This window comes from Cottoperca gobio, chromosome 23 (assembly GCF_900634415.1).
Source record: "Cottoperca gobio chromosome 23, fCotGob3.1, whole genome shotgun sequence".
Classification (NCBI taxonomy): domain Eukaryota; kingdom Metazoa; phylum Chordata; class Actinopteri; order Perciformes; family Bovichtidae; genus Cottoperca; species Cottoperca gobio.
In genome coordinates this window covers 3,127,550-3,144,008 of record NC_041377.1, presented here as the reverse complement: position 1 = coordinate 3,144,008, position 16,459 = coordinate 3,127,550, and the positions used below count along the sequence as shown (strand labels likewise).

The 16,459-nt window shown below is 42.1% G+C and overlaps 3 protein-coding genes across 3 annotated transcripts; 2 read left to right on the top strand and 1 right to left on the bottom strand.

The window, feature by feature from the left end:
* The first annotated feature begins 683 nt into the window (after positions 1-683).
* Positions 684-7,262, top strand: LOC115028558 (fibroblast growth factor 6-like). Its single transcript, XM_029462411.1, has 3 exons — positions 684-1,422; positions 1,921-2,024; positions 3,685-7,262. Exons 1-3 carry the CDS (start codon positions 1,080-1,082, stop codon positions 3,859-3,861), a joined length of 624 nt encoding a protein of 207 aa, XP_029318271.1. The 5' UTR covers positions 684-1,079; the 3' UTR covers positions 3,862-7,262.
* Positions 7,263-8,217: 955 nt separating this feature from the next.
* On the top strand, positions 8,218-11,023 carry fgf23 (fibroblast growth factor 23). The gene is made up of 3 exons (XM_029462409.1): positions 8,218-8,724; positions 8,809-8,912; positions 9,580-11,023. Exons 1-3 carry the CDS (start codon positions 8,490-8,492, stop codon positions 10,048-10,050), a joined length of 810 nt encoding a protein of 269 aa, XP_029318269.1. The 5' UTR covers positions 8,218-8,489; the 3' UTR covers positions 10,051-11,023.
* Positions 11,024-12,191: 1,168 nt separating this feature from the next.
* Positions 12,192-16,219, bottom strand: tigarb (TP53 induced glycolysis regulatory phosphatase b). Its single transcript, XM_029462410.1, has 6 exons — positions 16,096-16,219; positions 15,778-15,815; positions 15,274-15,395; positions 13,754-13,831; positions 13,539-13,649; positions 12,192-13,146 (listed from the first exon to the last, which is right to left on the bottom strand). Exons 1-6 carry the CDS (start codon positions 16,125-16,127, stop codon positions 12,721-12,723), a joined length of 807 nt encoding a protein of 268 aa, XP_029318270.1. The 5' UTR covers positions 16,128-16,219; the 3' UTR covers positions 12,192-12,720.
* Positions 16,220-16,459: the final 240 nt, after the last annotated feature.

Below are 16,459 nucleotides of genomic sequence, written 5' to 3'. Positions count from 1 at the left end.
TGTTAAATGTTAAATTACTTCAACAATTAATTAATTATTAGAATTTGGCTATTCATTTTTTTTTTATTGACGTTTTAAAAAATCTGTTAAATCGTCTTAGAATAAACAATCACTCAATGAATGGATTAAGAGTCAACAGATTAATCTAAGATAGTCTCTGCCCTTGTGTTTTCATTTGCTGTTTATCACCTCATTTGCTAAACCCACAATTGTGGGCGACCCCCACGTTGACCTTGACTACAGACTTTGTATTTAGTGTCATTGAACTTTGTCTTAATGCCATTTTTATTTTAGCTTATTGTCTTTGTATTAGTCCATTTTCTTAAAAAAAAGAAAAAGAAAAGTCCTGGTTGATGACAAATACAACTTTGTCGTTAATATTTTTACCTAAACCTAAAATTGTGGAGGCCATAGCATATGACTCGTATCATTGTATACTCATGAAACCATGACTGCTCCTGCTTTCTATGGAAGCTCTTATTTCATTGAATTGGATAGTTTTGGGAGACGAGGTGACCCAGGGACTCATTGGAGCATTTCGTACTCCTAAGAGTTGGAACGTGGCCACACTGATAAGGGTTTTATTTTGAAAAGCACCTAAGGAAACGCTTCTTCGTATTCTCTCTGGCTTGTTTGGCGCTGATGTGAAGGTGCAGCACCCCCCATCATTCCTATCAGAAGTGCTTCTGCTGCTAGGGTCCTGTAACTCTCTCTCCTCCTCCTCCTCCCATCTCATACCTTTGATGGGGGGTGCAGCGGTGAAGTCACAGTGATGTCATTTTAGGATGTGAGAGTCGTGGGCAAGGTGAGCTGGTTTTGCGGTGTGTGGTGTCCCTTCCACGACCAGCGTTGCCTGTACAGAGGCGCGGAGCGGCGAAAGATGATCATCGCCACCGGCACCAATTCAAGCTCCGACGCGCTCTGTCCCTCTCCTCCTGCTCAGATCTCGGGCTATGGGGCCCTGATCTGCCTTGAACCCAAAATAAGCCTTTACCACCACCATGCCAAAGGACAACAAATAAGAAGAGTTGCATTTTTAGGGCAGGTAACTGTGACCACGTGCCCCAAAGGTAGACTGGATGGCCATTGCGCAAAGGTGCCTCTACAGCATGTCCAGCGGGGCCAGGACGCACTGGACGCTGCCAGCAGTTCTTGTACTGTGGACTTCTCTCTGGGGGATCGTTTCATCTTATCCGATTCCGAGCAGGACTAATGCGACTTTAATGGAAAAGAAGTGGGAGACGCTCTTCTCCCGCTCCTACCTGGGTATAACTGGGGGGAAATCGGAGCTGAACTGGGAGAGTGACTATTTACAGGGCATCAAAAGAGTGCGGCGACTGTACTGCAACGTGGGCATTGGGTTTCACCTGCAGGTGCTCCCGGATGGCAGGATAAGCGGTGCACACAATGAGAACCAATACAGTGAGTTGCATCCGGCAAAGCACTGGACCCGAAAAAAGAGTGTAACCCTATGCGCAGGCTGTGTGAAAGTTATAGCGGGTCACTGACTTGTCTTGCATGATATTTAATAAGAGGTGTCGGCATGGTTGAAAGTTTCCGAAAGCAAAAACAGTGTACTGAGCCTTCTTACATCCGTGCAGTGCGAAATATCCTCCCAAGCCAAAAACATGACAGGAATGCTTGGACCCGGTTTAGACGCTAACTTATTTTTACCCTGCGTCCCTCTGCAGCAGGACACACACACTCTGAGCACGCTGTAAACTACACTCACAGGGCATCATGATGTTTAATCTGCAAATAGGTGGATATTCCTAATTGAGCAGAGAGCATCATCCAGTCGCAATGCACCTGCAAGGTTACACCCATCACTGCTGCATAGGCCAGTTTTACTCGACTTTGTCCCCCCCAGTCGCAGTGTGACACACTGTCTTTGCTTCCCTAACATTATGTTTCGTTTAGGTCTAATAGAGATCTCCACCGTGGACCGAGGAGTGATCAGCATGTTCGGGGTGAGCAGTGAGCTGTTTGTCGCAATGAACAGCAGGGGAAGGTTATACGGAACGGTACGTTTGTGCGCAACTCCACACACATCCTGCTCAGTGTAAGATGAGTTCACGTAGCTGCTGCATCCGTGGGTTTATGAGCACTGTTGTGTTATTAATATGCTCTGATGATCGGGGGGTTTCTGTGTCAGAATATGTCAGTGGGGGGGGGGGGGGGGGGAAGAAGCACTCAGATCTTTTACCTTAGTAAAAGTAGCAATACCACAGTGTGAACATACTCTGTTACAAGTAAAGGTCCTGCATTTACTTCAGTAAAAGTACATGGGTATTAGCATCTAAATATACTTAAAGTACAAAAACTGTACTCATAATGCAGAATTTAACAATAATATATATTATATTATTGGATGATATTAAATGAGGTGATAAATAATATTAATATTGATGCATTAACTTTAATATTGCAGCTGATAAGGTTCATTTGATCAACTGCTAGGTTGCTTGTCTTCCTATATTAACCTACAATAATACATCATAATGTATTTGTTGATTGTGTATTATTAATCTCAATCTGCAACTCAAATTATTAAATAATGTACTCAAGTAAAAGTATCAAGTAGCAGAAAATTAAAATACTCAAGTGACTTCAGAATTGTACTTTATACCACTTAGCAGTAGTAATACCACAAAGTAAAAGTACTGCATTACAAGTAAAGATCCTGCTCTCAACACTTAATTAAAAGTAGAGAAGTGTTATAAACTAAATGTAATTTTAATATCAAAGTACTCATTATGCAGTGGCATATATTAATATCTACTATTTGAATGTTGTTACTGATGTGTTAACACGTAAGATGCATTTTTATATCATTTAAACCAATTAACACACATTAGGGTAGATTTTTAACACATATTTAGTAAAAAGTTCAATATTTCCCTCCGAGATGACGTGAAACTGAAATATAAAGAAGCAGAAACTGTATATTTATTATACATTTAGTTTATTCCTCACCAAGTTCATCAGAGCAGATAATAAACTTTACCCTGCAGAGAACAGTTCATTAAACAATGTGATATTCACAAGCATGCGTTAGGAGAAACGTTATTTAAACAGAAACGTGTGAGTACAGTCCAATTTTAGAACATGCATCATAGAAAACTTTAATCATTTTAAGAAATATCTCCAGAATTCTGTGAAACTTTAAGTCATTATATTGTTTTTAATACTGTATACAGGTGCACATACAGTGTATGAGGTGTTTAATGGTTCATAACTGTCCTGTTGATTTGTAATGAGGAATGTATTTATGTATTATTTAATAGAGAACAACGTGTAGAGTCTTAGAAGGAAGTAAACTTGTATAAAGTTTGGATGGTTGTGCTGTAGCTTTGGATCATTGCTTATTTAGCTGCATTTTGAATTAGGTGGATTATTCAAATGTATGCAGAAGGATAGTTCTGTAGTTCTCCAACCTGGGAATATATCATGAGTTATGAGAGCAAAAGCAGGAGGCGGGTATCTTTTGCAACAACATGCCACCTCCTCCAGTTTCCTGCTTTGTAGGCAGGCTGTTTGCCAAAGTAAAGGTCACGCTGAAACCATGCATATGTTGTGATGTTCGTCCCGTGTGTGCCATGAGATTTATTGACCCTCTCTCTCTCCCTCTCTCTCTCTCTCTCTCTCTCTCTCTCTCTCTCTCTCTCTCTTCGGCATTTTCAGAGAGTCTTCGTGGATGAGTGCAAGTTCAAGGAGACTTTGCTGCCCAACAACTATAACGCCTATGAGTCTTTTGTTTACAAGGGCTTCTACATCGCCCTCAGCAAGCATGGCCGCGCAAAGAGAGGCAACAAGGCCACCACCGCCATGACCGTCACACATTTCCTCCCGCGACTATGAGAGAAACTGGCAATAACTCAGTAATTTGCACATGTGGATGTTCTTCCAGGTAATATAGAAATGCATAGTCATGTCACCGATGGACTGCGAAAGATAACACAAATATTTATTCTGTTTATATATATATGTATATTTGGATAGCTATCTTTGTATATGTACTGTGCTGCTTATTGTTTTTATGGACGGGGAGAGTTGAAGCCCTTGCCTGTCTCACTTTACCTTGGTGCTTGCTGTAACTGAACTACGTGTCACTTCCTTTTTTGAGATGGAGGATGAGCTATATCCTGTGCTTTTAAAGAGTGAAATGAATACTTTTTATTACCTCAAAGAACCACTTTACTAGATTAAGGGATGCATGGACTTCTGCTCAACTATCTGCTAAGTTTATGATTTCTTTCAAACCTTTTGAGCGCTTGATGGCTCCCTGCTCGATGATTGATGTCCGGCAGTGGGAGAAACTTAAATGCACTACCTTTGCTGCACGATTTAAAGGTGCCTTGGTGTTCCCACTTGTGGCCCCCTTAAACTTGCATGTAAGAGACACCCGCCGGAGTCAGAAATAGGGCTGACACTCCGGAGAGGGGCTCAGAGAAGGGGGGGGGGGTTGACTATCTCTGGTTTATTTTCTTTTCTGTAATTAGATCAATTAAGTAATATACAGTCTGTGGTTGAGACCAGAGAGCGGTCAGCCATCGAGAGTGGCACAAGGCCATAAGTTTGACTGTGTGGCATCGCCAGCTAATAAACAGGGTTGAATGCTTATCTATCCGAGCATGGAGGACATTTTTGTTTGGACCTGGCTTGCACAAGAATAGACTGAACGGATAGATGGCGAGCGCACAGTGGAAATGTACCTGCACATTGTCCTGGACAAAGCTCCTACAGTAAAGCGGGTTGCTGTTTTTTTGTTTTGTTTTTTAAATCGCAAAGCTTTAGCTGCTGCTGAAAATGATGTCTACTGTCCATGAAACCAATGAAAAACGATGTAAATAGTTGCAAATGTAAAAGAAGAATTCAGGAGCTTTTTGACGCTGCTTTTGTCGCAGTTGCCTGAACGAGGCAAAAAGAGTTCAGGTTGCACAGTTAGCCATCGATGATGGTGCCTGAATGTTTGGGTAGGAATCGTTCCCACGTTTGTTTCTTTTAATTGATCGTTGTGTGCGCGTGCCCTGGGCCATTTCCCCTGCTTGACTGTGTGCTCTGCAGCAGCACTGCAGTGGCAGCGAGGTGTTGGGAGCTGGAGGCAGGTAGTCTTAAATTCGATTATGGATGAGTCAATCATGTCTCTCCTGAAGGACTAAAGGACTAAAGGACAGTGCCGTTGGTGGACTGGATGCACGCTGTAAGAAATGTCATCATTTCTGTTGATTTTAAGTTAGTTTTGTATAAATTTGAGGGGTAAAACGTGGGCATAGAAGCACCTTTTTAAATATATAACAGGGTATTCATATAAGTATCGCTATGCATAGTGGCAGTCTGTTTACAAAGCTGAACCATGCTTTATACACGTGTTGCTGTCAAGTGGATCGGTTGATATCTCGTTATATATTCCAAGGATGTTTTTCTAGCTTCACTCGGTGTCAGAGAATCTTAAAGCGTGCATCTACCCGCGTACTTTCTGCAGCTGTTGACTTGAAAAGCTGAATGTTGCTGCCTCCACCCGTTCTTGTGTTTAGAGAGAAAGCAGGACTATTTAAATCCAGGAAAGACGAACGCGAGGGAGCCGGCCCGCTGTCTTTGTTGTTCGTCAAAACCCCCTGCTGGAATGTGGATCTGCCAGGATGACAGGCAGCCTCCCGCATACCTGAGTGGCCCCCCCTCTGAGCTCTGTCACCCCTCGCCACCCACCTCTGCTCGTCCCTTACCCCCCTCACCCATTGCAGACAGGGACCTTGGGATTCCAGCTGTAACCCAGGAGCTTCCTCCTCTCCTTTCAGCCTTTTTTAGTTCAAGGTCAGAGTCACAGACCAGCCTTGGCCCCAACCCCGGTGGCCAGGGGTGGTCGGCTATATGGGTCGTACTGTTTCCATGAAATAGGAATTTGAAGTATCTTTTTCATGCAGGAAACACTTTATTTTACTCGTAGACGGAATATAATTAATTGAACGGATGGCTCTACTGCGGATAGCTCTTATACCTCCTCATAGTTTACAATCCTACTTCTCTTCTTTGAGTTTATACAACCCCACCTCTTTAAAATGCAGCTCCACAACATGCTGACTCCTCCCCCTTTCTGAGTACTCATGTTGGGGTATTTCTGGGGAGGGGACATCTGCAGAGTTAATGCAGAGTGTGAGGAGCAGCAGGCAGAGAGCAGAGTCACGCAGGGCCTCACCTCTCCTGCTGCAGGACGGCACCACAGCCATCCTCAGGACGTGCCCGCTGCTGCTGCTGCTGCTGCTGCTGCTGCTGCTGCTGGGCACTGCCCTGACCCCCCCCCCCCCCCCCCCCCCCCCCCCCCCAACACCTTTCATCACCAGTATCACCTGCTGCTCAACTGTCTATGACGCACAGATCGATTCATAACAGTATTTTTCTAACAGATAAATCTCTTGCTCTTTTTTGTTCTGAAGACTTTTTTCTTTTTACCGAGAGGCAAATGAATCTTGGGCTTAAAATAAGAAACAGACTTGTTGCTGCTGTAGATGAGACTGCATGAAATACCACAGATGTACATTTCTTGTCGGGATTAAGTCGTCATCATTTTTTTGGCTGAAGTAGACAAAAAGCAAAAAGCAATCCTTGTTTCAGCTGAGGAAGCTGTGGAAGTGAATTTTGCGCATGCACAGCAATGAGCACTTCTCTTTGCCCGCCTCACAATCAAAGATGTCTGCCGTCTGTAGCAGCACCTTACTTGATTATAAACTACACTAAAAGAGTTTTCTCACATTTTTCTGTCAAGAATTATAGCTGGATCCCTAAAAGAGTGAACGTCTGTGTCTAAAACAAAAAGCTCACCTTTCAGCTTTGACCAAAAAATGTTATCCAGATTTCTCTGTCTTTTTTTTTTCTTTCAGCTTATTATAGATCTAATTTGAATTAATTCAAGGGGAGGAATATCTTTTTTAAATAATGTTTAATGTACTATTAGCATGCCCGAGCCCCGAGCTTAATTAGGGGTGTGTGCTTCATGTGTTTCTTTTTAAACTCCTGCTCTGAAAGGGAGTGAGTCTCCACTCTATTCCTCTCATCTGTTCTCATATACCTCACCCTCTGCCTTAGTTTTGGTTTGCTGATGACTGTAAATTAAGACGAAACAAACTTCATTTATTTGTTTCTGAAAACAGACAATGTTAAGTAAGGATATTAAAGTTTTTCCTTTTATTTTTGTACGTATGTGCTGTGCACAGCAGTCTACTGTATTCCTGAGATAACAATAAAAGTTTTTTTTTTAACCGGTTGCTCGTAAAGTGTCGTTATCTCTGAATATAATAATACTGTAATGATTGTGTTTATCAGGAGTGAAGGAAGTACTCAGATGTTTTACTTAAGTAGCAATACAGTGTAGAAATACTACAAGTTAAAGTCCTGCATTCACAAAAGTTACTTTGTAATCTAGTGAAGTAAAACACACAATGTTTGCATCTGGATTGTTGTCGTGTAGCATTAAATACTCAAGTGAAGTACAAGTACCTCAAAAGGTGGGACACTTCTTCTTCACTGCTTCTTTCAGGCTAGCGTAAAAGTGTTTTTGTTGCATATTTAAACATGCAATTTCGAAAACATGTCATATAACAATAGTGTCTTAATGTAAGTGTTCAGCTGGTGATGTTTGAAGTTAAAATGTTTAATTTCCCTGGATAAAAATGAAATTCTGTTTTTGGGAGAAGCTGTTGAAAAGTGTTTCTGTATTCTCTAAAACAAGATCAGGAGTTTTCTTTATACTGATATATAATTTAATGTGTCCTATGCCGAAACTCCAAAAATAGTTTAGCCAGTCAAATATAACTTCCCAGAGTCTCCCAGTAGAAGTGAGTGAGTGAGTGGCGCCCTCTGCTGGTGGAGCGGTGCACATGTTGAGGCGGGCAGGTGCGCAAGAGCAGCAAACTGAACCTAAAACTGTCTGAAGTCCATTAAAACAAAACTAATTGTTTTAGTTTGACACTCAGTTAATTGCTAATGAATTTCTTAATCAAGAATTATAGACTTTACACGAATTAGAAATAACTCATACACAACTATCTGACATTATATTGTATCCCTGATTTTATTAACAAATCGTTTTTAACGATTCTAGATTTATGTCCTTTATTTTTGTTTTCTTTATTCTTTTTTTTTCCATATTGCCAAATGCACCATGTTTCCAGATAAATAAAATAAAAACTACAACCTGTGAACTTTGGACCATTAGGAAATAGTCTTAGAATAATGTTTAAGGTGGATGAGTCAAGACGTGTCACCAAAAATAAGTGTCCAGTCGGGATAAACAGAGGTGGAAGTGGCCCTTCCGCTGCAGCACACCCGCACATCTGCTTTGGGGGCGAGTTCTTTTTTCTTTTTTACGCAAAGGATGTGAGCAGGAGTGGCATTTAGGGGGCTTTAAATAGGAACTCTCTCCAAACTTTGGGACAACAGAGCATCTGAAAACTTCCAGCAGCTCGCAGTGGAAAGCGCCGGTTTGCTCAAGGATGGACGTCAACAGGAGACTGGGGATGAGGGATGCTGTGCTGTCGCTCTTACTCGCCTTACTCCAGGGATTTCCTCTCGGGGAAACGGCCCCGAACACGTCACCGCTGGTTGGATCCAACTGGGGGAACCCGAGGAGATATGTTCACCTGCAGACATCCACAGACCTCAACAACTTCTACTTGGAGATCAGATTAGATGGCGTTGTGCGCAGAACTACAGTGAGAAGCTCATACAGTAAGTCCTCGTTTTCAATGCGAATGTGCCAATATAAAGTTCTGTCTTAAACATCTCATGCTCATTGTCTTTCCTGCCCTACAGGTGTGCTTTTACTGAGAGCTGAGACAAGGGAGCGCATTGCCATTCTCGGCGTCAAAAGTAGTCGTTACCTGTGTATGGATGTGGAGGGGAACCCATTCAGCTCGGTGAGCCAATGTTACTATTGATTCAATCGATCCTCTGTACTAAACTTTTCATGTTGGGGTCCTCTAACTTGGTTTTACGCATCGCTTTTAACATCGCTTAGAAGGAGCTTTGTACGCACAAACTTACTGCAACTATAGAGAATCTTAACAATAATGTATTTGATTATTTTAATTACTCTGTTCAACTAATTGTTAGTTTGAACTAAATCGATCCCCTAAACGTTTAGTTTTGGGTTTTACGCATCGTTTCTAACACTGCAACTATAGCTTACACATCATTTCATTTCATTTTTTAAATGATTTAATTCATATCAAGCGAACTAACTGCTAATATTGACGACGTTATTTCTCGTGTCCACTTGTTGATAGGAGACTAGTTCCTTAAAAGCATTTTTAAAAAGGAGTTAACGTAGCCGAACCAAGACAGAATAAGGATATTCACTTGCATTAGAAATATAAGGAAATGATCTCAACCCCAAAGATTTTTACCACTTTAATGTTCATGTGCTTTTTGCAAAAAACTCTCGTTAAGCAGGTATACAGTATTTGGACATGATGGTATCCTAATACAAATTAAAGTTAGTTAAAACTGACAAAACTGATGTTTATTATTTTTGCATTGTGTTAAACTGTCGTTTCATTGTCTCCCTCTCCTTCGGTCTGTTAGCCCACCTGCCTCAGGGACAACTGTCTGTTCAACCACAGGCTTCTGGAAAACAACCGGGACGTGTACTTCTCCAGTCGGACCGGCATCCTCTTCAACCTGGAGGGCTCCCGGCAGGTGTTCTCCGCGGGCCAGAACCTCCCGCAGACCTCCCTCTTCCTGCCCAAGAAGAACACGGTGCCGCTGGAGCGCCTCCTGCTGCACAGGGAGAAGAGGAACCAGGTGGTGGATCCCTCAGACCCGCACAACGTCTACTTTGGGCAGACCGAGGAGGGCTCCGACTCTCGGGCCGTTCCGGAGGACGACGCCGATCTGGAGACGGAGACAGAGGTGGAGGTGGAGGTGGAGGTGGAGGTCGGGGACGATGGACGCAACGTGTCCCGGGAGACGCCTCTGGCTCCGTCCACCCACGACCCCTGGAACGTGCACTCGTCCAACCCGGCGAGCCCCCGGAGCACCGGCATCATGGGCTGATTTAAGTGGTGACTTAATATAAACTTAGTATAAACATATTAACAGCTGACTTTATTTTGAAAAACTGAAAAGGAGATTGATTGTTTCTTTTTTTTTTCTCCAGTGACCAAATAATGTCTTTCAGAAAAACAGTGTTTAAACACTGCATGTACAAAATATTAGACTTGACTTGCAGCCCCCCCTTTTTGCACGAGGTATAGTGTTACAACGCAATTCTTTAATATTACTGCAGATAAATGCAGACGTGGAAGTTAAATCAGTAAGAGATGCGTTTTACCTGAAGTATTTTGGTGATACATTGAGCATAAAGGGATTTCAACACATCTATTGACTATTTTCCCCCCATTCAGAAACAGAATATTGAAAAAGAAAATCTTAGTTTTAATCATAGTGCCAAGAGCTAAATCCATTTCCCATCCCTATCCATTACACTCTCTCATACCGAGCTATAGCTTTAGTGAGGATCCAACTGCTTACCTTAGAAACTAATAATCCCCGTCAGCATGTGTACTTCGGTTTTGTTTCGTGGAATATTCTCATTGAGGTTTTTACAGCTGGTCTGAGAAACACACAGACAGAAGCCTGACAGCCTTCCTCTGGAGTCTAAGTCCTAAGTTTACCCAGTTGGATAAAGAAGATTCGATGTTTGTTTGTCGTTAACCCCATATTGCAATTCCAAAACTACGGATCACTACACAATGACAGTGTTTGTTGTGTTCATGTATGTGTATTTGTACTAATTCATGACTTGAAAGAATATAACTACAGGGTAAACGACCTTTTACAGAAGCAAATCTGAAGGTGCTGGGCACCACCGGCAAACACTACAACCAGTCCCAAAGAGTATTTATTTATTTAATTCCATTCCTTTATTGTTATTTATGGTATTTATGTTTTAAAGTTAAAAATGTACATATAAGGAAACATTGTTCGTCTTTGAATGTATGAGTTGGAGATGCGTTTTTTTTTGGGGGGGGGGGGGAATAAAACTGTAAAGGAAACAGGTTGTGGTGTGTCATTGATGTGTTGAAGCTTTGGTGTTCTAACGCGTCAGAGAGGAAGTCGTGAATGAGAACGCAGGTTTACCATTGAACCAGTTACTCAGCAGTTCCACTCATTACAGCTGGAAATCCTGCTCTGTCACACCTCTCTTCCGCTTAATTAGCAAACCGGTACATGAGTCATTTCACTCTAAAAATACACTTTGTCAGCCATTAACCTTTGACCTACTGATAGATCATAGAGTGGTTTCAAACCTCTCCTCTGCCAGAAGTAATGCATCCCAAAATGTCAACATTTCCCTTCAAGATCAGCCGTTAACTCTAACCTCCGACTAAAATACAGAGTTTGGAGATATTGTACTGGCTAGCTGCAGGATATTGAAGCAGGTTGACATCTGAGTACACTGTGAAAGCTCTTCACAGTTCAGTAGCGACGGCATTAAAGAGCCCTAGGAGGCTTTTTCCAGTCGCTCACGATGAGAGAAAAGTGATTTCCATCACTTGTTAAAGACGTATTATTGAAGCTGCTTTGTCTCCTCAGCGGTGGAAGAAGAACTTTTATCTTTTATTTGCAGAAATCTTTCATTGTGTTGTTTTTGCCCGACTGATTGATACAAATTGGATGTAATCAACCTATAAAACATTAAACATTTACTAAAGTACAACTGAATCTTATCACAATATCAGTCAAAATAATCGCAATTATATCTTTTCCAAATTATTCATACCTAGTATAAAAAGTAATTCAAATGAGCAGCACCGTTACCAGCTGTAAGATTAAAGTGACGTAACTAATTATGATCCAGGAGTAAAATATATAGGAATATGAAATGGGCTATTCTTTTACTTTAAGTATACTGATGCAATTGTACGTTCACTTAGATTTTGAACGCAGGGCTTCCACCTCTAATAAACACCATGAAACACGGCGATGTAGACACAGCTCCCCTTCCACTATTCCCTTTTATATTCTGCATTTATGTGAAGTCTTCAGTTTTTACTTTGCCGTATTAACATAAATAGATCGCATCGTGTTTGAAATATTGAGGCCGTGACGGGCGGCGAGGCTCAGGCATTCGGCGGAGATTAAAAAGAGACTCTAAAAATAGACAGAAAAAAAAAAGCGTTGGACGGACATCATACGTTTAGTGATATGTGCATCCTGTATTATTTATAAAACTCCACAAAAGATTCATGTTGTCATGTTGTATTGCACAAGGAAAATGAGCAGCAGCATCACAGGAGACACATCAACTTGAAAATGCCACACACACACACACACACACACACACACACACACACACACACACACACACACACACACACACAGAGTGTTCAATATTACATTAAATAATTCGGACTTTGGTATAACATGATAAAAAGAGGTAATAAAGTTCATTAAATTAAAACAAATTTAGTATGACACACGTCCTCACTGGCCTACAGTTGGGAGGACGATGAAACAGTTTGATAATATTGTGCTGCACACTTATTTTGACCGTTGACCCACAAAAACATCATTTACCATTTGAATTGCTGTAATCAGTTACCTGTGGTAACTTTGGAGGTCTTTACTTCTTATTTCCCCTTCAGTGTTCATGATTGTTCCCGTCAGAGACCGTGTACATGTGCACACAAACGCCACACATTAACTTTCATGTCCTCCACACTATTGAGCAGCTGGGAGGTTCTCCAGGTGATCCTTCCTGTTGGTGAAGAAGCAGCGAGCAGCAGAGAGGACCGGGCCGGACTCGGACCGGCTGAGGGTGAAAACGAAGCGACTGATGCCCGTGTTTGGACAGGGGGAAAGCAGCTGGGACATCTTCGCCCCTGCAGGCAGAGAGCTCTTTAAGTCCTCCACAAGGTGCTTGATGACTACACGGATGTAAGCGCCGTGGCTCACGACCAGAGCGTGGACCGACGCTCCCTGGAGACCGTCGTCAGCAGAGCCAACAGGAGCGGCGTCTGAGGCAGCGGCCGCAGTCCCGTTTGCAGCTTCTGATGCTCCTGCAGAGGCATCTGCTCCTGCCCTGCCATGTTCATCCAACATTTGGTTGAAAAGGAGTTTGAGGAATTTTTTGAATCTCAGCTTCACCTGGAAGCAAGGCGACAGTGAACCAGAGCAGGTTTGAGAGCGTACGTCAACTGTCAGCCAATGACAGAGAGGCAAAACTCTTTTGCAATTTGTCAGCTATGGTTTTCTCAAATCCTTTTGCCCTTGTACATGCAGTCTATACATTTTCTTTTAGCTGAAATGAACGGTAACTTGATCGACAAAAGAGTCATAAGCAACTATTTTTGAGGGATTAAAACAAGGCTGTTCTTTGTATTTCATGAAAAGGTTTACAGTTATTGAATCTGCCACTACATGGCGCTGTTGTGCAAGCAAGACTCTCTCGACCTTGAGTTTCAAAGTGGCTGTTTTCAACTTTTTAAACTGAACTGTATCAGTTTTCAAACGATGAATCCTGACAGTGTCTGACTCACCTGGTCTAAAGTCTCTCCTCCTGGAGGCGTGTAGTCACGACACGACTGGCCCGCAGCGTTGGCCATGTTCTTCAGATCATCTTTAGGACGTCCTTCAGCTACTCCAAAACCCTGCATCAACCACACAAACACAACTTAGCTCAGAGAATACACTTCTGTAGTACCACGTTTAAAGCTTTAATATTTGGACGTAGTATAAAGCCAACAGATCTCACCCTCTCTCGGAGTAACGGATCCAAAATCATCTCCGTGCCAGAACAGTGAGTGCTGTTCCTCTGAATGATTTCAGCTGTCTGACGGAAGAAATGTAACCGTAAATTACTGACGCAACACATTCGTAAGTGCCAAAAGAATCTGTCATGGACAAACAGATCAAGTCATTAGTCAACATCAGTGAGTCAAAGACCACAGAGACATGAATGTTGACACAACTATTTCATATCTGGAAGTTCTTCACATCCTGTTTTTCCCATTTTCCGTCACATTTAGTGGAAACAAAAGTGGAATTTTACTGGCTTAACAAAATGATTTGTTCCTGATGGGAAATGAACGAGCTAGATATTTATGACTCAACAGGTTCCCATATACAGTGAAGGAAATAAGTATTTGATCCCTTGTCAATTTTGTGAAGTTGCCCCACTTAGACAGCTCTTTGGTCTTGCCCATCAGGGACAAGACTGTAGACCTGCACACGGCTGGAATGAGTTACAAGACCATCAGCAAGCAGCTGGAGAGAAGGAGACGACTGTTGGTGCAATTATTTGAAAATGAAAGAAACACAAAATGACCATTAAAATCGCCGTCGGTCTGGGGATCCACGCAAGATCTCGTCTCGTGGGGTACCGATGATCATGAGGAAGGTGAGGGATCAGCCAAGAACTTGTTAATGATCTCAAGGCAGCTGGGACCACAGTCACCAAGAAGACTATTGGTAACACACTACGCCGTAATGGATTAAAATCCTGCAGCACCCGCCAGGTCCCCCTGCTCCACCCGCCAGGTCCCCCTGCTCCAGAAGGCACACGTACAGGCCCGTCTGACGCTTCCAATGAACATCTGAATGATACAGAGAAGGCTAGGGAGAAGGGGATGTGGTCAGATGAGACCAACATTGAGATCTTTGGCATCAACTCGACACGCCGTGTTTGGAGGAAGAGAAATGCCGATTATAACCCCAAAAACACCATCCTCACCGTGAAGCATGGAGGTGGAAACATTATGCTTTGGGGATGTTTCTCCACCGCGCACCACATCGAGAGGAGGATGGACGCGGCCATGTACCGTAAAATCTTGGTCGATAACCTCCTTCCCTCAGCCAGGACACTGACAATGGGTCGGGGATGGATCTTCCGGCACGACAATGACCCAAAACATACGGCCAAGGAAACAAAGAAGTGGCTAAAGAAGAAGCACATTAAGGTGATGGAGTGGCCTCGCCAGTCTGCGGACCTTAATCCCAGAGAAAATCTGTGGAGGGAGCTGAAGCTTCGAGTCGAAACATCAGCCTTCTTCTTGATATTCTGTCTCTCACTGTTAAAATACACCTACCATTATGTTATTACCATAACATATGTGTTAAAATGGTATAATTCAACAGGTTATAATCAGATACCTTGTTTCCAACAACGTGTAAACAAAATATAAGAGGAAAACGGAGAAAACACGCCGTTTTCATTATCGTTGCACTGTGTTCACGGTACCTGTTTCAATCATCAGTAAAATGAGTCTGACTTACCTGTATGGCTCGTTGTAGGTTACTGGCAAACACATTGTTGAATGCGACATCTCTGAGGTATCTTCCTACGGCTTCAGCCTGCTGCGCACCGGTTTCTGACAAGAGTGTGTCCACGCCTTGACCTAAAAAAACACACACAGTTCTTTCAGTTTCTGCAGTCTGAACAGTGCAAATCATCAAATCTATTAAAAAGTGTTAGTTTTGTGTAACATGTAAGAATATATCTAACATTATAACAATCTCCTCCTGGTCTGCACACTGGTCCTTTAAGATCAGAACATCCGGGTACTCCCCACATCACTGAAAGTCACTCAGCAGGTTCAGGTGTTTATTTTACCCATTTGTTTTATGCTTTTAGGATTAATGGGTATTTATACTTCTTTATACTAGTTTCCTCTCTCTCTCTCTCTCTCTCTGTGTCTGTTTAAGTGAGCTCACGAAGACAAATTCCAATCATTCTTGTAATAAATAATAATAAAGTTGATTCAGACTTTAACAACTGACCTTGCAGCAGCTTGTCCCTGTTGTACTGTGTTTCCCCACTGTGTGAAAATATAGCAATGTCATTGAATTAGCTAAACAATATCAAATGTATTTCACCGGTGACAACAAAGATAGTAATCCGATCTTTAAGTATACAGCTAGGTTAAGACGAGTTAAACACAATGTGCTCGTGAGTCACTCTTAACTGCACACATTCCGCCGCCATTCTTAATTACTATAATAATAATAATAATAATAATAATAATAATGTCACATTATCAAGTCTTTCATATTCAAGTCCTCTGAGATTAAAAAGATAAATCAAAACGAGTCACTTACTGTCGTACGAGCGTTAAACTGAAAGTAAACATTTTTCAACGGCTGCTCTCGTGCTACTTCCTGGTTGATACAGCAGCAATTATGTGACGTAACCTCCTCCTTCTTCTTCTTCTTCTTCTTCGTCTTCTTCTTTGGTTTTATTGGCGGATCGCGACACAACTTTTAAGATGCATACCGCCACCTACTGTATCGGAGTGTGGACAGTCATGATATTATCTGAAAACTGATTTCAAATAAAGACATTTAAATAAATTACATCCTATTTATTAATCCTGTCTGTATTTATAACCTACCTACCTATCTGCATATAGAAGATATCCTAATATACACACACAAGTGTTATTTTACAAGCCAAAGACTTATT

Coding starts and splice junctions, on each gene's coding strand:
- LOC115028558 (XM_029462411.1), top strand. CDS start 1,080: ATGGCCATTGCGCAAAGGTGCCTCTACAGCATGTCCAGCGGGGCCAGG. Junction 1,423..1,920: donor ACACAATGAGAACCAATACA/GTGAGTTGCATC, acceptor TGTTTCGTTTAG/GTCTAATAGAGATCTCCACC. Junction 2,025..3,684: donor GGGGAAGGTTATACGGAACG/GTACGTTTGTGC, acceptor CGGCATTTTCAG/AGAGTCTTCGTGGATGAGTG.
- tigarb (XM_029462410.1), bottom strand. CDS start 16,127: ATGTTTACTTTCAGTTTAACGCTCGTACGACA. Junction 13,650..13,753: donor ATCCGTTACTCCGAGAGAGG/GTGAGATCTGTT, acceptor TGGTTGATGCAG/GGTTTTGGAGTAGCTGAAGG. Junction 13,147..13,538: donor GAGGAGAGACTTTAGACCAG/GTGAGTCAGACA, acceptor CCTTGCTTCCAG/GTGAAGCTGAGATTCAAAAA.
- fgf23 (XM_029462409.1), top strand. CDS start 8,490: ATGGACGTCAACAGGAGACTGGGGATGAGGGATGCTGTGCTGTCGCTC. Junction 8,725..8,808: donor TACAGTGAGAAGCTCATACA/GTAAGTCCTCGT, acceptor CCTGCCCTACAG/GTGTGCTTTTACTGAGAGCT. Junction 8,913..9,579: donor AGGGGAACCCATTCAGCTCG/GTGAGCCAATGT, acceptor TCGGTCTGTTAG/CCCACCTGCCTCAGGGACAA.